A 23,640-nucleotide genomic window follows, 5' to 3' on the forward strand; every position below is an offset into this window, starting at 1 on the left:
AATTCATGTAAAGAGCAAAGAAGAAAAATACACCGAACCACAACCAAATAAAATATAATTATTGTGATATCAAGGAAAAGGCGCAACTACGCATCGGTGATATTGAATTATTCTAGGAGGTCAAGAGGCGGAAACATCTAAGCAACAGACCGAAGTCAGGTAGAAACCTATATTTTTATTCATTTGTACGTGATATAGATCGCTATTTAACGGCACAGATGAGCAGTAGAAAGACGAAACACGATTTTAATATTGAGCTTCTTATCTAGTGGGTAATCCCCGTATTTTTTATACAATCTACTGAAAATAGTTGGTTTCTTTTTTACCGATTTAACAACTTAAACTGATACCATTATATTTGATATACCTCTACTTTATTTACACTATATAAAAGTTACTTTGTTAAATTTACTAGCTCCCTTCTTTTTTCAAACTCCTCACTCAGCTGTGCGCTAGTCTTTCGAACTTTTCAAACCCCAAGAAGTTAGTACACACCCGCAGCTGGACAGTCGATCAATCAGCTTTGAGGTGGGCGGGGCTTATTTCCGATCACGTCATCATTTGGCAGGCGACGTAAAAATTGGGCGGAGCTAGTTTCCGATCACGCCATTTCCGTTGACTAACCAATTGGGCGGAGCTAGTTTCCGATCACGCCATTTCCGTTGACTAACCAAACGACGTTAGTATCGATCGAAAACTGTTACCGAACACGTCATGCTTATCTTGCAAATGAGAAGTTTGTGAAAAATGTAATTGGGCCAGTGGACATATCATATGTAATATGTATACGTACATGTACGTACATTTGTAATGAAGGCTACCTGTAAGTGGTTAAGTTCTCGGAATGATATCAATATGTCTAACTTAGTGGTAAAAAATGTTGAATTATGTAGAAATGAAAGCAGATCAAACTTGAACACAAGGGTTTGGATAGATGTAAAACAAAACGGATATGGAATCACACTCATAATGCTGAATTATTTGAAATGTCGAATCTCAAATAATATGTTCAAATTCTTTTTCATTCTCTAATTACCATGGCCATTGCATTATCAGGACGTACACGACACGGATATAAGGTATGAGACAAATACATCTTGTAGTCTTATCATAGCTATTGTATCTATGTCTATTTCTTTGGTATGTTAAAAGAGTTAATGTGTTGGGTTTGAGGGATATAGTTTCTGGTTTCCCGATACTTGTCTATTTCCCGAGGGAGGAAATAGGCAAGTTCGAGTGAAACCAGAAACATCCAATATCCCTTAACCCTATACTTTAACTGTATAATAAGAATTCATCTTAAAGGTTTTCATTAAGAAAAGATAAGCACACAAATAGGCCAACCTAATTAATATTAGACTTGTAATTCCGCTCCACTACGATACTCTACGTTACTCTCCAATACAAGATCTAACAACAACCAGTTTGGGGTCACATCAGCATGACCCCTATGGTTAGCCAATCAGCGTGTCGTCTACGAAATCTTCGGTGTGGTAGTATTAACGACTAACAGTATGTCCCAGAATGTTCCTATACTAGGCCAGAGGTCAGAGGCGAACTGAAGTATTCTTTTCTTTGTGGCTGTTTATGTCGATGATGTATATGGTGTAGGGTAAAGTTGAGTATAAGTCAAATGCTGAGTTGTGGTTTCAGTACTTTATTCCGCATGGCAAAGTATGGCCCAGCACCCATGGTCGAGTACTGGGGGAAAGTTGACACTCTATGCATGGTTTGCTTGCCTTTAAATAGCCCTACATGTTTGTGTTGAGTAATATCTATAAATCAATGTTAATCACAGAGTTATTCTAAGTTACATCGAAATGCTGACCTTTAGCAGACATGATAAATCATAGTCATGTGTGTAACTGTTTTGGTTAAATAGCTTTCATCAATGTCTCGACAACATGTTACGCGACACGACGACAGGTCCCTAAGGCTAGGCCACATTTACAGACATGGGTTAAAGATATGTACAGTTTACAAATAATATATTTAACTTAAACTTTTCCCTATAATGCCACAGAACGGGGAGTTGTTAGTTCTTGTATTGGAGCGGAATTACAAGTCTAATATTAATTAGATTGACAAACAAACGTCTGTAACACCTAAATCATTTAACATACAAAAACAATCGACTTTTCCTTGAAGGACATATTTAACTGACTTCTCCTCACTTGAACATAGATGTTTACCTCCGCACTCCGAAATTGTCAAGTAAATGATGTCATCCTCTCCTCCCGACGCCGAATCGTCACACAAATGACAAAAAATATATTTATATTTCGACAGTAACAAATGTTAGGTATCCATGGATACCTACTGACGAAATGTTAGATTTTGCTTGTCCTCATTTGCTGGGTATGGAAGTGGATAGCGATGTATAGCTCCATTTTGAATGGGTAATTTTGCATTATGTCAATTGAAATGGGCTACTAGCATGATACTTATTGTATGAAATAGAAATGTTTACATACAAATACCTAAACCTTTCCTGTAATGGTAGCTATTTATTCAGCGAAGATTCGATAAGTTGCCGAATTTCTTCGAGTAATTTTTCCGCCTTTCCTTTCTTGCCGTCATGTTTATGTAGTTTAGTTTTGCGCAGTCGGTCGACTAGACGTTGGCATGTTTTCTGTGCTTTAGCCAAAGAAGTTGGATCACCAAGCCGTTTCTGGGATATCACAAGTCCAAAACGTGCCTGTAACTTAAAATGCGACAACCCTTTCACGTTGTATTGTTTTTCCAAATCGTCTGCTTTCTGGAAATGGGTTACAGCCTTTTGTAGTTGAGCAGGGGGTTTCTTCATCATATAAAATCTGGCTAACTGCACATGGAATCCCGGAGCAGCATTCCAATCCTGCATATCCTCGGTGATCTGAAGAAGGGTTTTTGCATAATTTTCAGCTCTGTTATAGTACTCTAGTTTGACGTTTTCTTCCTTACACAGTGAATGAAGCTGAATGAGGCATTTGAGAATAATGTTTAAGGTCATTGCTTCCTGGTGTAAACAGTAGTGTTCACTCACTTTCAAAATGCCGAACTCAAAATATTTCAGTGTTTTACGAGGCATTTCTTCTAAGCGTCTTATTGTGTCTTCCAGATCCCTCCTTGTGACATCTAAGTCTTTGCCATGTTTGGAGCGCTTGTCCGTTTCATGGTGATAGTAAATTCCATTCCTTTGACTGATCAAATACTGCACTGAAGGAAAGTCAGGGAAAGTCCTTTCTAGGAGTTTTCCTAGCAATGCAGCGGTGAGAAATTCATTGCAGCAGAATTCGTCGGAATGCTTGTCACCTTGTTTCCACTGATAGTAGTGACGGCCATTGTTATACAGGATGATTATCATCAACTCCACACCGAAAATCTCTCTTATTTGTTCTTTTGGCATTGCCGCTTTCACTGACTGAAGTTTAGCATATAGTGTTGGTGTTAAACAGTTTTTACTGATGTCCTTGTCATCGGAGTATTCTACCCCCGCAACTTCTTTTAAGTGTTTTATATCTCGTTCACTGCGATTCATTTTCATCAGGAAGTCAGCGAAAAACTGTCGAGGCAAGTCTTTTGTGGCATCTACCAATTTAGCATACAGTCGTTTGATCTTAGAATCGTTGCTATTTTCATTTTTGTTTGTTTCTTCAGTTGTGCCGTCTAAAGATAGAAATCGTGTTATCCTCCACCACACGTTCGATTCTGTTGGAACTGTGTCGTCTGACTGGCGGTTCGATTCTTGTTCATCCAGACATAACCGAAAAGATCCCGGAGGCTCTTTGATCAAAGTGAACATCTGTTCTCTTGCCTTTTTTAGATATTCATCTGCTAGTACATGTTCTGTCCCAGATACACGTAAGGATACACCTATGGCTGTGTGTATTATACACCCTAACATAAGCATATCAGGATCACACACCATCTTTTCTTTAGCCTCTGCGAGGACACATTCGGCGTGGCATTGAAGTCGTAGGTTGGAATTCAGCGAAGACCGTAGTCTGCAATCAATACTAAGATGGCAACCGAAAAACCAAAGTAATCGTTTCAAAATTCGCATGTGTTCTTCTTCTCGTAGGCGATGGTATATTACTAGTTTTGTAACAGCGTGAAGCGAGATGGTCGATTCATCTCCAGTGCCAGTGATTTCTCCAATGGAATAGGATTTCATTTGATGTATCAATTCCCGTATGTCTTCACCAGGCCCTGCACTTGGGAAAAAAACATAGGCCAAGTTCTTTAGTAAAGTGTAGGGAACTTTCTCGTGGTTTAGAAATGCCATGCACTGTAGTAAAACTTTTCCTGTATCTGAAACTTTTGCTTCTATCTTTTCAAGGGTTAAAACTTGGGCGCCGACTAGACCTTTGTCGTAATTGGAAAAGCGAATACGTTTTTCGATGGTTTCAAGAAAATCTCTTCGACTTTTCAGTTGTGTTATATAATCCTTGACAGTCATACTAGTTGCTTCTATGTATAATCTTGCAAGCACCAAAGCGTACGGCAAATAGTCAACACATTTGGCTAGAAGGTCGAGTTCATCTTTACACTTTTCGAAATGATCCGAACCTTTAAAAAAGTTCCACACTTCTTCTTTTGTCACACCCTTCACATGCCTGACTTCCTCACCATCACGTATGAACTGTAGACAGAATGTCGAGCTCTCTGTCGACCCTAGTATTTTTTACATTTGATGTATCGCGTAATGCATTAAATATATCCAAGACGACGTTTTCGCATGCCTCACAAATATTGTCAAATATAAACAGGGATGGACGCTTCTGCCAATCATCTGATTCGAGTCTCTGTTTGATAACATTTGCCATTTCCAGGATGTATGTGTCTTTGCTGTCTTTCTGACTTTCAAAGTTCATTTCAAAGTAATTCAACAGTGAACGTAAGGACTGCATCAAGTCGTTCATATCCTGACAGTTCAGTCTCCAGACAAGTTGCGATTCCATGTTTCGACGAAAGCGATTTGCGCACCAAAGGCTTAATTGCGTTTTACCTGAACCAGAAATTCCTGCAAGAAATCACCCATAAGAACTGTTCATATAGTTGTATAAAATACATGTTATTTATTACCATACATTGTTTAATAAAGTCCCCAATTGCAATAAAGTTGTTTTCGATGATAACGATATTAACCGTTTTTATCCTGCAGCCAGTACTGGTGCCTTCGGAATACACTGACCAGATGTCATGGAAACGGCTGTATTTTTGAATTTCAGCATTTGCACCGTTTCCCCAACCTACTTTCGATTTGAAACATTGTTTGAAAGACAGACATAGTTGCAACAGCATTGGCATCTTTCAGCTTAAACATGTGTGTTTGAATACATATCACAGGATAAAAAGTGATTCACTAATGTGTCCGGTTTTTATTTGTTATACCAAGAGAATACATGGTGAGTGTCCTAAAATAAAAACTGTATTTTTGGTCGGAGGCTCGCCACTTTTGTCTTTTTAACTCTCGCTAAAATACAGTTTATATTTTAAGACACTCACCATGTATTCTCTATGTATAACAAATAAAAACCGGGCATGTTAGTGAAACTTTAAATATGAAACACAGTATAATATTTTCTCAAAATATCTTCTTAAGGACGTACACCTCTCAGAGTCCATACCATAGACGTGCTGGTTTTTGAGTTATTGCTAAAATACTGGATTTGTATGGATGTTTGCAGAATTTATTGTACAATGGTCTCATTCAATAAATATTGTAATTTTATTTAATAAGTCTCATATTTTTTCTACCCTGATTCCTTAATTTTCCGTAACAACAAAATTAACATTTCAACCATTTATTGAAAAATACGGGTATCAAACTTCTTTTGAAAATATTTTACATGTCAATAGGGGGGTGTTCCGTATGCTTACTTATTTTTAAGAGTACAGAATGAAAGTGCTAAAATTATCTCTTTAATAAAGTAAAATGTAAATGACAAATGTGTATAGTTTTTTACATTAATACTAAATATTTCAATTACGTCGAGCCTAGTTAAGATTAACTACAAAAATTAGCTCGATACTGCAAAACAATTAATTAGGCCATCCGGTTTTTCTTATTACAACCTATTCAAGAGGTGTCATTTCGTATCCTTAGTTTTAACTTCGAAACAGATGATGGGTGTGGTCTTAAAGCCGACAATGCAAGTTAAAAAGTATACATTTGAGAATAAAAAATAATAAAGTTTTTTTTCAATATTTTTATTTCAATTTCGTTTCTGAGACAACTCCTTGCGTGTCATTATTTTTTTTAACCTCAAATGTACATTTTTTAACTTGCATTGTCAGCTTTAAGTGCTGAAATATACCGGTCTATCGCGCAGATCAGGATCGATTTAGACTAAATTCTGCATGAAAAAGATGGGAAATGTACTTTGAAGGGAACTATAGGGAACAACTGAATATAATAGAAATATAGATACCTCTCAACATGACGAGTCTTTTCCTTTTTAGAAGCTCGTAGACCTCCATACACTGCTCTGTCTCAATAAAGTTATAAACACCTGCGAGACAGACTTCTGCCTTTGCTAAAATGACACAAAACAACGGATACTGATTATAGAATTACATTGTCAAAACACATTTCGAAGCGATAGATTTCATTTTCATTTTATGAGAATGTTAAAGTACTGCTTTGTAGTGCATGTTTATGAATAGATGTTTGATATTGAGAGCATTTTATGATAGTTTTTTTGGTATTGTATTCTTGCAAACTAAGTGACAATAAAACAGACCATTAAGTAACTTTAATTAATTTCTCCAAGAGCGGATTGTCTTATATTATTGAATGATCAAGGAAGAGGCTGAAAATGTTCTAAATACATTTTACATCGTGACTTTAACCGAATGTTTTGGTTTTCCGTAATTCAAGGTACAGAACGTCACTATTTAAGGACAGTAAGCTTTTTTCCCAGAAACACCATTATCTGTATACAATTAAAGACTACCAATAAATGGCCTTATTGAAAGAAAAGAAAACTTTGAATAAAGTTATACCAACCGCCTACGTTGCATTTGAGTGATTCCAGTAATAAGGAATGGGTACTCAATTATCGTATTTACCTTTAGTGAAGCTTTTAACTTTCTGTTCGAATTCCACCAATTTCTGTACGAGATCCCTCCTTCCTATTTCCCCTAAAATGCCTTTGAGCTTTTCAAGATGATTGGTACCAACAATATTCCTTGCTTTCAGTTCGACTAGCAATTCTGTCCCATCTAAAATACGCTCCTTTTTGGACCTTGGTATGTCTTCCAGCAGATAGAGCATATCCTTTATATCGTCTGTAAATATAGTTGTTCAAATAAAAGGGAAAGTTTCTTTATCAATAACAAATACATTTAACATTTATATTTGGGTCTGTTACACTCATACATTACAATTTGCCACATATGTCGAACAGTGGACATGGGTCACTGCCTCTTGTTATTGACGGCATACATGCTAGCTGACCAAGGCATGACACTAATTAAGATACACCTTGAGCTGTAATTTACCAGGATAAGACCAATTTCTACCTGTACAATTAATGATATTATGGATGAACGCATATGCCTTTATTTTGGGAGATTTTTGCATGAAAGATTTTTTTTGTCGCCAAAAAAAATCGCCAAATCATAATTTTATCGCCAATGAAACATTTTTTTCATAATTTTAAAGCACGGATAAGACCACAAAATGAATTGTGACAGTACTACCAAAAATTATATTTACGTTTACCATGCAGTTTAAAGATTATACAGGGTCAAAGTAATACGCCAACTTGTAGTCTACCTTTTCATTTGCATTTTTACAGTGGTATCAGTATTTGCTTCATCAGATATGTTGTTATCTTAACATTTTGTGTTGTTGCAAATGCTAATAACGCATCATAATGTTTGTTCGTGCCTTTCGTTCACCTACCTTAATTCTGCAAACATAGATTACCAAAGAAAAGGGATGATACCATTTTCGCCCAGTTATGGCGCATATAAGTTTAAGACATTTTCAATTTCCTTTTATTTCATGGATTTCTATAGTTAATTTCGCATTATATTTCGAATCTAATGTCCTAAATGTATGAGCTCTGTGAACACAAGTTGAGAAAGTGATGTGTGATCCTTATATTAATTTATGTAAGCTAAACATTATAATTGATGCGTTTTGTCTCCGTGCTTTTTTAGATCAACAAAACGTATAAGAAAACTAATCATAACGGAAATTAAATAGCATTTGGGTTCATACGTATTAGTCTGTCCCTCTATCAGTCTTGAGTCTTTATCATAAGTTCATATTAAACATATGTAAGTATTTACCCGATGGAGAGAACAAATACCATGTTAAGGATGTACACCACTGAAAAGTCAAAGTTTCCTTGTCTTAAACTTTTTTCTCATATAGATTTTTGGAAATATGAGTTCATACCACAGAAGAAAGTTGAAGAATAACATATGTCCGTCTACATGTTTTTGAGCTATTGCTCCTTAAAGATACCTCATTGACAAACTATTGGATGTTTGGGGAATTTTGCCGTTTTCACTATATACATGAGTGATGAAAGCCATAACTTTGTAGTGAGGTGTTTGATATACATGGATATTTGGAGGATTTATTTCCCAGTTGTCTTCTTTAAGAATACATCAGTTATGATTAAAACCCCTATTTTTTTCTCCGAATAACGACAAATGCTACCCCAACCCCTTAATTTTGCGCAACAAAATGCACAATTTCCAGACATTTTTGCCATATTTAACATTTGACAGAAAAAGTTCTGGTATTAAACTTTTGGAAATGTTTTGCATCTAAATAGGGAACAGGTTGCTCATTTTTCATTTCAACAAATTTTATTGACAAAGATGTTTCAAGTCAAATGGATTAAATAACAGGCAAAGCTTATATAAATGCTCTCCAATGGTGGCAAAAGTAATAGTTTAAACTTACATCAATTATAGATATTATATTTAAGTTTTGAAATGAAATTTTACAACAATTAAAGGGAAATAACTCTTTTCAATACTCCATTCACACATCACACATAATATAAATACAGCTATTATTTTATTACAAGAACATGTTATATTACTAATTAGACCACATGTTACTCAGATATTGACAGACAATGACCAACAGTCCATGTGTATATATATACACTTTTCATTGCTCTCAATACTGTTAACTTTCTTACTTTTAATAAAATATGTGTATGCTGTATATAGCATAAAACATAGTAACAGTATTAAAACAACCATGCTCAACAAAATACTTCAAGTATATCTTTATCAGAGGATAATTAGAGTAGAATATATACAATGTTATTCAAATGTTATATAGTGAACATTGCATATTTTTTTTTATTTTATTCTTTAAATTTCAAAAGCTTATTTCAAAAGCTTATGTCATGGCTAATTTAAATCATATAGAGATTAAAACGTCTAGATTTACCAATATATAGGTGAACATCATGAAGTACAGGTTGCTCTTTCTATATCAGGCAGAAAAATGGGGAAAATAGCTCGATGAAGCTAAAAAAATACTTGCGCAGTAGAATAATTTAAGCAAAAACAATTAAAGCAAAAACTGGTCAAACTTTGGCTCTACTTAAAGCGAAAAAAGTAACATTTTCCAAATAGCCGCCAAATGGGTCATTTATTAAAATCCCCGTATAAAAAAATAAAATTAATAGAAATGTAATTTTTTTTTACAAAATTTGCAGCTGGCAACTTGCTACGGATATTGATAGATTTTATTTGTAAATCTCATAACGTCTCCGATCTATGTTGAAACGAGACTTCAACGGTACTGAAACCTCAGAAGAATGCATCCTTATGAAAAACAAATGCACAGAATAATAAAATAAATATATTTTGAACAATATGTGGATGAGAGGATTTTTAAAAAAGTTCCTAAAGAATAGCAACGCCATGTTACATTATTTATGTTTTAGGACTTAGTATCACGCATAATGCAAGATACGCAAAATCAAATTAACAAATATTGCCTATACAAAATAGTAGCTGAATGCTGATCATAACATGAAGCATTGATGATTTAAATACCTTTGGTCAATTCCTGTCCCACACGGAGAAGTGTCTTCCCCAAATCCTCGTCACAATCCATACTTGCAAGTCACCAATTACCGTCTAAAACATAAAAAAAAAATCAGAAAGTTAAGAATATGCAAAATGATATATCACCAAATGACGAATTTGTTTTGTATTTTTAATCACATGTTACGGGTTTGAATAACTACTATTTATATTTATTTGCCACTAATACTACATAGGTCTATAAGGGTATAACTGACACCTAAAACGTTATCATTATGACGTCACTAACGCTGACATGGTAACGTCAACTGATCACCGTCAAAATGGCTGGTCCCTTTTGTGGAGTGTATCGTTGATTTTCTCCTGGTCTAACCCCCAAAATGAGTTAATCGTGTAAATTAAAATATCTTTATATGGAATCTATAGTGTATGGCCTTCCATATATGTAGTGTGCTGTGTGTGTAAAGTGCACGGTATGTGTTTTGGGTTTGGTTGATTATATCATTTAAGAATGGCCTTCCATATATGTAGTGTGCTGCGTGTGTAAGGTGCATGGTGTGTGTTTTGGGTTTGGTAAATTATATTATTTAAGAATGGCCTTCCATATATGTAGTGTGCTGTGTGTGTAAAGTGCACGGTATGTGTTTTGGGTTTGGTTTGGTTAATTATATTATTTAAGAATGGCCTTCCATATATGTAGTGTGCTGTGTGTGTAAAGTGCATGGTATGTGTTTTGGGTTTGGTTAATTATATTATTTAAGAATGGCCTTCCATATATGTAGTGTGCTGCGTGTGTAAAGTGCATGGTATGTGTTTTGGGTTTGGTAAATTATATTATTTAAGAATGGCCTTCCATATATGTAGTGTGCTGCGTGTGTAAAGTGCATGGTATGTGTTTTGGGTTTGGTTAATTATATTATTTAAGAATGGCCTTCCATATATGTAGTGTGCTGCGTGTGTAAAGTGCACGGTATGTGTTTTGGGTTTGGTTGATTATATCATTTAAGAATGGCCTTCCATATATGTAGTGTGCTGTGTGTGTAAGGTGCATGGTATGTGTTTTGGGTTTGGTTGATTATATTATTTAAGAATGGCCTTCCATATATGTAGTGTGCTGTGTGTGTAAAGTGCATGGTAAGTGTTTTGGGTTTGGTTGATTATATCATTTAAGAATGGCCTTCCATATATGTAGTGTGCTGTGTGTGTAAAGTGCATGGTATGTGTTTTGGGTTTGGTTGATTATATTATTTAAGAATGGCCTTCCATATATGTAGTGTGCTGTGTGTGTAAAGTGCACGGTATGTGTTTTGGGTTTGGTTAATTATATCATTTAAGTATGGCTTTCCATATATGTAGTGTGCTGTGTGTGTAAAGTGCATGGTATGTGTTTTGGGTTTGGTAAATTATATTATTTAAGAATGGCCTTCCATATATGTAGTGTGCTGTGTGTGTAAAGTGCACGGTATGTGTTTTGGGTTTGGTTTGGTTAATTATATTATTTAAGAATGGCCTTCCATATATGTAGTGTGCTGTGTGTGTAAAGTGCATGGTATGTGTTTTGGGTTTGGTAAATTATATTATTTAAGAATGGCCTTCCATATATGTAGTGTGCTGCGTGTGTAAAGTGCATGGTATGTGTTTTGGGTTTGGTTAATTATATTATTTAAGAATGGCCTTCCATATATGTAGTGTGCTGCGTGTGTAAAGTGCATGGTATGTGTTTTGGGTTTGGTTAATTATATTATTTAAGAATGGCCTTCCATATATGTAGTGTGCTGCGTGTGTAAAGTGCAAGGTATGTGTTTTGGGTTTGGTTAATTATATTATTTAAGAATGGCCTTCCATATATGTAGTGTGTTGTGAGTGTAAAGTGCATGGTATGTGTTTTGGGTTTGGTTTGGTTAATTATATTATTTAAGAATGGCCTTCCATATATGTAGTGTGCTGCGTGTGTAAAGTGCATGGTATGTGTTTTGGGTTTGGTTAATTATATTATTTAAGAATGGCCTTCCATATATGTAGTGTGCTGTGTGTGTAAAGTGCATGGTATGTGTTTTGGGTTTGGTAAATTATATTATTTAAGAATGGCCTTCCATATATGTAGTGTGCTGCGTGTGTAAAGTGCATGGTATGTGTTTTGGGTTTGGTTAATTATATTATTTAAGAATGGCCTTCCATATATGTAGTGTGCTGTGTGTGTAAAGTGCATGGTATGTGTTTTGGGTTTGGTTTGGTTAATTATATTATTTAAGAATGGCCTTCCATATATGTAGTGTGCTGCGTGTGTAAAGTGCATGGTATGTGTTTTGGGTTTGGTTAATTATATTATTTAAGAATGGCTTTCCATATATGTAGTGTGCTGTGTGTGTAAAGTGCATGGTATGTGTTTTGGGTTTGGTAAATTATATCATTTAAGAATGGCCTTCCATATATGTAGTGTGCTGTGTGTGTAAAGTGCACGGTATGTGTTTTGGGTTTGGTTAATTATATCATTTAAGTATGGCTTTCCATATATGTAGTGTGCTGTGTGTGTAAAGTGCATGGTATGTGTTTTGGGTTTGGTAAATTATATTATTTAAGAATGGCCTTCCATATATGTAGTGTGCTGTGTGTGTAAAGTGCACGGTATGTGTTTTGGGTTTGGTAAATTATATTATTTAAGAATGGCCTTCCATATATGTAGTGTGCTGTGTGTGTAAAGTGCATGGTATGTGTTTTGGGTTTGGTAAATTATATTATTTAAGAATGGCCTTCCATATATATAGTGTGCTGTGTGTGTAAAGTGCACGGTATGTGTTTTGGGTTTGGTTTGGTTAATTATTATTTAAGAATGGCCTTCCATATATGTAGTGTGCTGTGTGTGTAAAGTGCATGGTATGTGTTTTGGATTTGGTAAATTATATTATTTAAGAATGGCCTTCCATATATGTAGTGTGCTGCGTGTGTAAAGTGCATGGTATGTGTTTTGGGTTTGGTAAATTATATTATTTAAGAATGGCCTTCCATATATGTAGTGTGCTGCGTGTGTAAAGTGCATGGTATGTGTTTTGGGTTTGGTTAATTATATTATTTAAGAATGGCCTTCCATATATGTAGTGTGCTGTGAGTGTAAAGTGCATGGTATGTGTTTTGGGTTTGGTTTGGTTAATTATATTATTTAAGAATGGCCTTCCATATATGTAGTGTGCTGCGTGTGTAAAGTGCATGGTATGTGTTTTGGGTTTGGTTAATTATATTATTTAAGAATGGGTTTCCATATATGTAGTGTGCTGTGTGTGTAAAGTGCATGGTATGTGTTTTGGGTTTGGTTTGGTTAATTATATTATTTAAGAATGGCCTTCCATATATGTAGTGTGCTGCGTGTGTAAAGTGCATGGTATGTGTTTTGGGTTTGGTTAATTATATTATTTAAGAATGGGTTTCCATATATGTAGTGTGCTGTGTGTGTAAAGTGCATGGTATGTGTTTTGGGTTTGGTTTGGTTAATTATATTATTTAAGAATGGCCTTCCATATATGTAGTGTGCTGCGTGTGTAAAGTGCACGGTATGTGTTGTGGGTTTGGTTTGGTTAATTATATTATTTAAGAATGGCCTTCCATATATGTAGTGTGCTGTGTGTGTAAAGTGCACGGTATGTGTTTTGGGTTTGGTTGATGTTTAATGATTAATTAAACTTGGTTTATAAACTAAACAAATGTCTCCATTCATCACTCCTTCAATTCGCTCGACTTTATACGCTATCATAGCTATATGTTTGTACTGATAACTCTTGCGATTACCTCGTTATGAGATCATGCATATTAAGTAGATCTGCTATATTTAGCGTTACTCCGAGATGCGTGGCCGAAGTGGTGACCTCTCCTTTGTGTTTAGTCATTTCAGTTGCATTATTTTCTATTTCTTTTCAACATTTGCATATGGAACAGACTATTCCTATCATTGACATTTGAGTTACCTAGACACTACAACGGATATGTGTGCGTAATTTTACGTCTTTCGTCAGAGCTAGGGGTTTTAAACCTCACGTGTGTTGAGACTGTGTTTTTGTTTTCATAATGGCGCCTAAACGTAAGGCTACTCGCAATCACCCTTACGATGCTACCAACCGGCAAATTGGACAGTGAAACAAATGCGCGAGGAACTCGCTAAAAAGGGTATTGTTGTCAACCACACATCAATTTCTAGAGTTGCTTTATTGCAAATGTGTAAAGACAATGGGGTTAACGTTGTGTCCACCCATGGCGCACCTCCAGCTCAATCACCATCTTCGGAGTTGTCCCGAATTACTGGACAAAGAGACAACACGTCCGATGTCAATCTAGACTTAAACCATCGTGTTAATGTGAACACTATCAGACTGTCATCATCACGTATACCAAGACCAGTCATCAGCATGCCGGAACGTGACGTACTTTCTTTCGACGCGGAGCCCATTCCAACGGTAGAGCTTGAGCCTACTGTGAGTGAAGCGGCCCGCACTGTTGACCCGCGGCCCTGTCACATCCCTGCTACGCGTAGTGATACCGTGACCTCATCCAATATGGCGGCGCCCAGCGAAACGTTACTAGAGAGAACTCTGTCTTTGATGGAAATGACATTTAAAGTCATTCAATCTACTCATACCAAGCCAACGGAGCCAGCCTTTGATATGGAGTCAGCATATAATAACTTACGACGAATTCGTAGCGGTGAAGCGTGCGAGAGGCTGTCCGGCTCGTCTCTAGAAACCATTCGCCACCACGCTGATCTTGACGGTGTGCCAGCGGACTTATTGCCGCAGATAGATATTGTGTCGCCAAACCTGAGAAAGAAAATCATTCAAGGTAAGGACGTAAATCTATCATTGCTCCTTACACCTGGCGCTGAACCTGCTCTTACCGATCCTCTGGCAACGAACAAACGTTCTAAGACTGACCTTACCATCGCCGAGTTTGTAACAGCTTTCGGTATCTATAAACGTATAGTTACCGAGGTCTTCCCTCACAGGCGCGAGGAACTAGATCGCTACGAAGCAATAGTTATTCGGTTACATAACACACATGGAACAGCAGCATTCAACGAATATCACCGTCTTTTTTCTGCTAAAGCCGCCCAGTATATTGAATTGGAGAACTTTAAGATTAAATGGGGTGTCAGAGACAAAGATATTTATGACAGCGTGGTTGCTGGCCGTCGTCCGATCACATGTAATGTCTGTAAGAGTGTGGAACACACTACCTCTCGTTGTGATCAAAACTTTGTTAACCGAGGTAAACAAGACCAGCCAAAAACTGACAGACATAATCGACCAAATATTTGGCATAATGGTCAAGTAGTGTGCAACAATTTCAACACTAAGGGGTGTTCCTGGTCGTCATGTCAAAGAGCACATGTGTGTTCAAAGTGTTTTAGCTCACAACATAGTGAGAAAAATTGCGAGAGTCGTCAAGACAAAACCAGTGGTCAAGAGACAGGTCAGAACAGGAAATGACTAAGTCATGCTCCTAATGTCAATGTTAGCCAAAAGAATTCCAGTGTTTTTAACGCGTCTACTCCTATCAACGTTGAAAGACTTTACCATGATTTGTTATCACACCCAGATAAGACTTTTGTCAGCTATTTGTGTGACGGCTTGCGTGAAGGATTTGATACCAAAGTTTCGCCGCTCCCTCAAGTTTCTCATGAATCACGTAATAACCTATCGGCCATTCATGACCCTACGACTGTCATAGAACTGATTTCTAAAGAGGTAGAGAAAGGATTTGTTATAGGCCCTTTCTCCTCGCCACCATTTCCTGTGTATCGCGTAAGTCCTCTAGGGATAGCAGAGCATAAGTATTCCCACAAGAAACGGCTCATTCTGGACTTATCAGCACCACATAATTCACACCCTACCTTAACTGACACCAAGAGTATCAACGATTTGATAGACAAAGCAGAATGTTCGCTGCATTATGTTAAAATCGATGATGCGATTCGTACTATTCAGGACAAGGGTTTAGGTGCTATTATGTGTAAAACAGATATCGCCGATGCATTCAAGAATATCCCTATACATCCATCTCAGTGGCATTTGTTTGGTTTTAAATGGAACAATTCCTACTATTTCTATCAACGTTTAGCCTTTGGATGCCGTTCGAGCCCTATTATCTTTGATCAACTTTCCACAGCAGTGTGTTGGATTGCTAAAAATAACTATAACATACAACACATTTTTCATCTTTTGGATGATTTCTTAGTTATAGAAGACCCTAAATCTGACGGTGATAGAACTATGGCTCTATTAACTATGATTTTCAACCGTTTGAGCATACCGTTATCTGCTCATAAAACTGTTGGACCATCACCTGTAATGGAATATCTCGGTATCATTCTGGATTCCGTCAAAATGGAGGCTCGTTTACCAGATGATAAGGTTGTTAGAATTATTGACTTTCTTAATACCTTTTTAACCAAGCCTTCATGCACTAAACTAGAACTACAACAGCTTTTGGGTCATCTCAATTTCGCCATGAGAGTTATCCTCCCTGGTCGCAGCTTCGTTTCGTATTTACTTACTCTCATGACAGCCCTTAAAGAGCCGCATCATCATGGACGTCTTTCACGCGAGTGTAAAGAGGATATCTTTATGTGGTTAGAGTTTCTTAGGAACTGGAATGGAGTTTCTTTCTTTTATGAGCGTCATTTTACGAGCAATCCAGATTTCGAACTCTTTACCGACGCCGCATCAACTATAGGTTTCGGAGGCATTTTCAGGTGTCAATGGTTTGCATCTCCCTGGCCACAAGAGGTCAATGTAGCTATGCAAGGATCTGCCCCTTCCATGTCATTTCTCGAACTTTACCCTATTGTTGTTGCTGCACTATTGTGGGGAAAAAATTGGACCTCTAAGAGGATCTTATTTCATTGTGACAATCAGGGTACAGTGGATATCATTAACAAGGGACGGTCTAAATCTCCACTTATCATGTCGCTTATGCGTAGACTTACCTGGTGCTCAGCAAAAAATAACTTTACTATCAATGCTTGTCATGTTGCTGGTGTTTATAATAATGTTGCTGATGCTCTTTCTCGTCTTAAATTCCAGGAGTTCCGGAAAGCGGCACCTCAAGCAAACATACATCCATGTCGCTGCCCAGAGTTTTCGCACATAATGTGGAACTACAACAGACAGTGAATAAACTCTGGGAGGCAGCTACGACCCAAGGGACTCGGGAAGCCTACAACACAGGGTTCACCTCATACAAGACTTTCCTTTCCTTAAATGGTATCAATTGGGTTTTCTCTATGCCACCAGTCTCCGAGGATCTGCTTATGTGTTTCGTAGCACATTGCTTTCAACATCTTAAGATTAAAGCCGGAACTATCAAACTTTACCTTTGTGGTATTCGCTATATGTATCTGAAGGCCGGGTTACCCAATCCCCTGGTATCACATGTAGGACAGACTCATGCTCGCCTTCAAACTCTAGTCACCGGAGTTAAAAAACTTCAAGGCATTACTCGTAGGCCGCGTCTACCTATTACTTTTGACATTCTTACGAAAATCTGCCAACTTCTGCGAAAGGGGGTGTTTTCCCCATTTATGGACATTTTGATGGAAACTGCGTGCACCGTAGCCTTCTTTGGTTTTCTCCGATGTGGGGAATTCTGCGTATCAGGATCTTTTGACCCCACGCGCCATCTATGTGTAGAGGATGTGGCTATCGATCAGTTACAGTCGTGCATCAATTTAAATCTTAAAGTTTCTAAATGTGATCCTTTTCGAAAAGGTATTTCAATTGTGTTATACGCTACTAACAAAGGTGTATGTCCCTACCTCGCGGTAAACCAGTATATGGCTTTGAGGTCTACTCATGTGGGGCAGTCGAACAGGCTATCGCCTTTCTTTATCACAGATTCTGGTGTACCCTTGACGCGCAACGTGTTTATCACTTCTTTGAGAACTGTTATCTCTAGACTGGGTTTAAACGACTCTGTATACTGTGGTCATTCTTTTCGCATTGGTGCAGCTACTTCAGCTGCCAGTTCTCACGTAGAAGATCACCTCATTAAAACACTAGGTCGCTGGTCTTCAGATTGTTACCAAAGATACATTCATACATCTAAATCATCCATCAGACTTGCCCAGCAATCTTTGACCTATGGGCAGAGAATGTACTAGAGTTTTTTTTGTATTTGAACTCAGCACTAGTGTAATTAGTAATTATAATGTTGTTTCAGTATGTACAAACATTTCCTTTGTCGTTGTCTACTTTCTATTTAGCTTCATGTAGCATGCATTGTTTTTTCATTTTTTACCTTCTTACACCTGTCATAAATTTAATTTGTATCGGGTCAAGCATTTCATTTTTATATACTTCTATCATTTTACCTCTCCTTTTGGGGCTTTCTCATGCTGCGCATGTTCATTTTGGACCTTCTGCCCCAAAATCATATAATCATACATCTATTATACTTAGTTCAGGACCATTTCTCGCCTAGTTCTTTTACAGAATTTAGGACTCGCCTGGCTATGTATTAATAGTATTGTCTATTCGACCAAGCTTTGTATCATACATTTACAGTACTATAGTGCAGGACCTTTATCGCCTGGTTCTTCAGCAGAATTCAGGACTCGCCTGGCTATGTATTTATTCGTATTTGTATGTACTCTTCGCCTGGTCCTCCTTCAATCATTTTTTGGCTGATATTGTCCTAATAAACATATCAATTTACTGGTTCTTCATGCAGCAGCTGAAACAGCCCTAAAGGCAAATTATTTTTTGTTGTTTATTATGTTAATTTTGTATTGATTTGCTAAGTATTTTTTATTGAGATATCAATGTGTGTTTTGGTTGAGTGTATATATATATACATGTTTTTTGGTTTTCATATAATACAATTTTGCAGTTTTATCAGATGTGTTTGTTGTTTATAAATTTGGTTAATTATATTATTTAAGAATGGCCTTCCATATATGTAGTGTGCTGCGTGTGTAAAGTGCATGGTATGTGTTTTGGGTTTGGTAAATTATATTATTTAAGAATGGCCTTCCATATATGTAGTGTGCTGCGTGTGTAAAGTGCAAGGTATGTGTTTTGGGTTTGGTTAATTATATTATTGAAGTATGGCCTTCCATATATGTAGTGTGCTGTGTGTGTAAAGTGCACGGTATGTGTTTTGTGTTTGGTTAATTATATTATTTAAGCATGGCCTTCCATATATGTAGTGTGCTGTTTGTGTAAAGTGCACGGTATGTGTTTTGTGTTTGGTTAATTATATTATTTAAGAATGGCCTTCCATATATGTAGTGTGCTGTGTGTGTAAAGTGCAAGGTATGTGTTTTGGGTTTGTTTGGTAAATTATATTATTTAAGAATGGCCTTCCATATATGTAGTGTGCTGTGTGTGTAAAGTGCACGGTATGTGTTTTGGGTTTGGTAAATTATATTATTTAAGAATGGCCTTCCATATATGTAGTGTGCTGTGTGTGTAAAGTGCATTGTATGTGTTTTGGGTTTGGTTAATTATATTATTTAAGAATGGCCTTCCATATATGTAGTGTGCTGTGTGTGTAAAGTGCACGGTATGTGTTTTGGGTTTGGTTTGGTTAATTATATTATTTAAGAATGGCCTTCCATATATGTAGTGTGCTGTGTGTGTAAAGTGCATGGTATGTGTTTTGGGTTTGGTTTGGTTAATTATATTATTTAAGAATGGCCTTCCATATATGTTGTGTGCTGTGTGTGTAAAGTGCATGGTATGTGTTTTGGGTTTGGTTAATTATATTATTTAAGAATGGCTTTCCATATATGTTGTGTGCTGTGTGTGTAAAGTGCACGGTATGTGTTTTGGGTTTGGTTTGGTTAATTATATTATTTAAGAATGGCCTTCCATATATGTTGTGTGCTGTGTGTGTAAAGTGCATGGTATGTGTTTTGGGTTTGGTTTGGTTAATTATATTATTTAAGAATGGCCTTCCATATATGTAGTGTGCTGTGTGTGTAAAGTGCATGGTATGTGTTTTGGGTTTGGTTAATTATATTATTTAAGAATGGCCTTCCATATATGTTGTGTGCTGTGTGTGTAAAGTGCATGGTATGTGTTTTGGGTTTGGTTAATTATATTATTTAAGAATGGCCTTCCATATATGTAGTGTGCTGTGTGTGTAAAGTGCATGGTATGTGTTTTGGGTTTGGTTAATTATATCATTTAAGAATGGCCTTCCATATATGTTGTGTGCTGTGTGTGTAAAGTGCATGGTATGTGTTTTGGGTTTGGTTTGGTTAATTATATTATTTAAGAATGGCCTTCCATATATGTAGTGTGCTGCGTGTGTAAAGTGCACGGTATGTGTTTTGGGTTTGGTTTGGTTAATTATATTATTTAAGAATGGCCTTCCATATATGTTGTGTGCTGTGTGTGTAAAGTGCATGGTATGTGTTTTGGGTTTGGTTTGGTTAATTATATTATTTAAGAATGGCTTTCCATATATGTTGTGTGCTGTGTGTGTAAAGTGCACGGTATGTGTTTTGGGTTTGGTTTGGTTAATTATATTATTTAAGAATGGCCTTCCATATATGTTGTGTGCTGTGTGTGTAAAGTGCACGGTATGTGTTTTTTGGGTTTGGTTAATTATATTATTTAAGAATGGCCTTCCATATATGTGTGTGTGCTGTGTGTGTAAAGTGCATGGTATGTGTTTTGGGTTTGGTTGATTATATTATTTAAGAATGGCCTTCCATATATGTAGTGTGCTGTGTGTGTAAAGTGCATGGTATGTGTTTTGGGTTTGGTTAATTATATTATTTAAGAATGGCCTTCCATATATGTAGTGTGCTGTGTGTGTAAAGTGCATGGTATGTGTTTTGGGTTTGGTTAATTATATTATTTAAGAATGGCCTTCCATATATGTAGTGTGCTGCGTGTGTAAAGTGCACGGTATGTGTTTTGGGTTTGGTTTGGTTAATTATATTATTTAAGAATGGCCTTCCATATATGTTGTGTGCTGTGTGTGTAAAGTGCATGGTATGTGTTTTGGGTTTGGTTTGGTTAATTATATTATTTAAGAATGGCCTTCCATATATGTAGTGTGCTGTGTGTGTAAGGTGCATGGTAAGTGTTTTGGATTTGGTAAATTATATCATTTAAGTATGGCTTTCCATATATGTAGTGTGCTGTGTGTGTAAAGTGCATGGTAAGTGTTTTGGGTTTGGTTAATTATATTATTTAAGAATGGCCTTCCATATATGTAGTGTGCTGCGTGTGTAAAGTGCAAGGTATGTGTTTTGGGTTTGGTTAATTATATTATTTAAGAATGGCTTTCCATATATGTTGTGTGCTGTGTGTGTAAAGTGCATGGTATGTGTTTTGGGTTTGGTTTGGTTTAATATAATTACGTCCTATTAACAGCCATAGTCATTAAAGGACATCCCTTGTATATGTACGTAGTGTCGTGTATGTGTGAAGTGCGAGGTGGCTGTTTTAGGGGACCGTGGTATATTCGTGTTGTGTCTTCTTGTATAGTAGAATTATTGCCCTCTGTATTGACGTCTTAATGGGTACGAAGATTTCGAATGAATTTCCAGAAAAAAAATATTTGCAAAAAAAAAAAAAATGTCAAGCAGTGACACATTATATATATGGGTGGCCTGATTGTTAGATTCTATGTGATTCTGATAGTGTGGACTGGAATATTTGTGATTTATTTGCGTGGATGATATATAACTGTTTAAAGTCATATGTGCCGTAATTTTCATACTTACGAATTTTATTAGAAATTAAATCTTATTGACCAAAGGGAAGTCATTGATATCAGAAAGCAGACATTGCCTATATAGATCTTCTCATACAAACAAATCAAAAAGACATTTCTATATGTTATTCCACACCAAATGTTACCATTATTTTGAAATTTACAATACTTCCAGTACACAGGTTTTGATTTTTGTATATAAATAAGAGCTCAGTTGAATGTTGGTGGTATTGCCAAAATGCATTCTATTTACAGCTACAGTGCAGCGAAATGTCACCTAAGGTCAAACCATGAGGCCAAATTGTGGTATACAATTTCATTTCAGATTTCTGTCTTATTAGTAATTGTAAAATGACTTCCGCTGTTATATTTTCATCTAAACCTGCATAAGGTCTAAAACCAGAACTTTCACAGTGCTTAAATTCTGTGTTGTTACTAATGTTTACATGTAAAAGTAAACATATTTATAAGTCCTTTTGGATGATTTTCACAGCCTTATTCATCAAACTTATGGTTTTCAGTATATTACCGATTAAAATAGTATGTCAAAATTTACATCTAGTTATGGCACATATAACAAAAATAAATTAGGATATAATTCATAAATATAGAACATTTTATAATGTTTAATGTTTAATGTTCATAACTATAGAACATTTTACTTTCTAAAATTCCTACGCATTGGTATGTTGATCAAGACTACCGGAAATATATATGTTAATGTTGTCAGACAGAAAGATTAAACTTTAATTGTTACATCACTTAGGTTTTTATTCCGAAGTATATTACGTGGAAGTTGTAAGCCCTATAGTAAAATAGGGTACCGAAAGCTCTTGAGAAAATTGTTAAACCTGTTAAACTTTACAAACTGTCGACAACAATAAAGTACAAATACATACCTCTCATACACTTACATGATAGTAGTCCTCCACTTCATTGTCTCATTTGGTATTTAACCATAGTGACATGTTCAGCAGTTTCAGCAGTTTGCGGTCTTTGTCCTTCATGTTCTTTAGATATGTTGGGAAATGTTCTTTGTATACCAGTCCTTGTATCAGATACAAGTGTTGTAGTTTGTTTATCACTATGATGTGCTCATATGATGCATCGACGAGTTTAATCTGGAAATTCCGAGAAAACTAAACAAGTGTCAGATACTAGAAAGGAGCTATATTTACTTGGGTAAAATTATCTTCATGAGCTCACTCACCTCAATTTACGTATGAAACATTGATCCGTATACACTTACATGGTATGGGAATTGTAGGCATTCTAACATTTCAACTTTGTTAAGATATTGATATATAAAGCATCATCTGGTATTTAAAGTATAAATCAAATAACTAATAAGTACACATGTAATTAAAAGTATTGTTATTTAAGCTATATAATAATCAGGGAAATGTCATTAGAATGTGCCCGATGTTTCGTGTACAAATCACGGTATCCACCAGTAAGGAATGGCACTACATCAGTAAGTGTGTAATTATATATGGCCTCGACAAATTCCGAGAATAGTAAATCATGATCTAATATTATGATAAGTCACTGTTAATATTTGATAAACCATCAACATAATGTTCAAGTCAATTTTCTGGGTTTTTTTAAGGTAAAGGTACTTTACATACTAATATTATCAAACATTCCTGAATTATAACATAGATTTGATGTATAGATTTATGATGAGCATCTACTTTTACCGATATACAAATGACAAATAATGTTATGCTGAAAGAGACTTATTTCTGCTTTAACCGTGCTTTTAGTTTTATAAACAGTGTATATTGTGTTAGAGGACATGTTACAGCTCGTACATAAAGAATCATGTTATACAATCAGAGAGGTCATGTCTAGCTACATCGTTATCTTATAGGTTACACTCAAGCTCGATTATTTCTGAATTTTGTT

At 36.1% G+C, this 23,640-nt stretch overlaps 1 protein-coding gene across 1 annotated transcript; it reads right to left on the reverse strand.

Annotated features, from left to right (window-relative positions):
- Nucleotides 1–1,864: 1,864 nt before the first annotated feature.
- LOC138325793 (uncharacterized) lies at nt 1,865–22,787 on the reverse strand. Its single transcript, XM_069271704.1, is given in 6 exon segments — nt 1,865–4,666; nt 4,668–5,005; nt 6,417–6,521; nt 7,057–7,275; nt 10,027–10,110; nt 22,647–22,787. Coding segments are annotated over 5 exon segments (2,886 nt in total). The 5' UTR covers nt 10,088–10,110; nt 22,647–22,787; the 3' UTR covers nt 1,865–2,503.
- Between the last annotated feature and the right edge of the window lie 853 nt (nt 22,788–23,640).

Source organism: Argopecten irradians, chromosome 6, assembly GCF_041381155.1.
Source record: "Argopecten irradians isolate NY chromosome 6, Ai_NY, whole genome shotgun sequence".
NCBI lineage: Eukaryota > Metazoa > Mollusca > Bivalvia > Pectinida > Pectinidae > Argopecten > Argopecten irradians.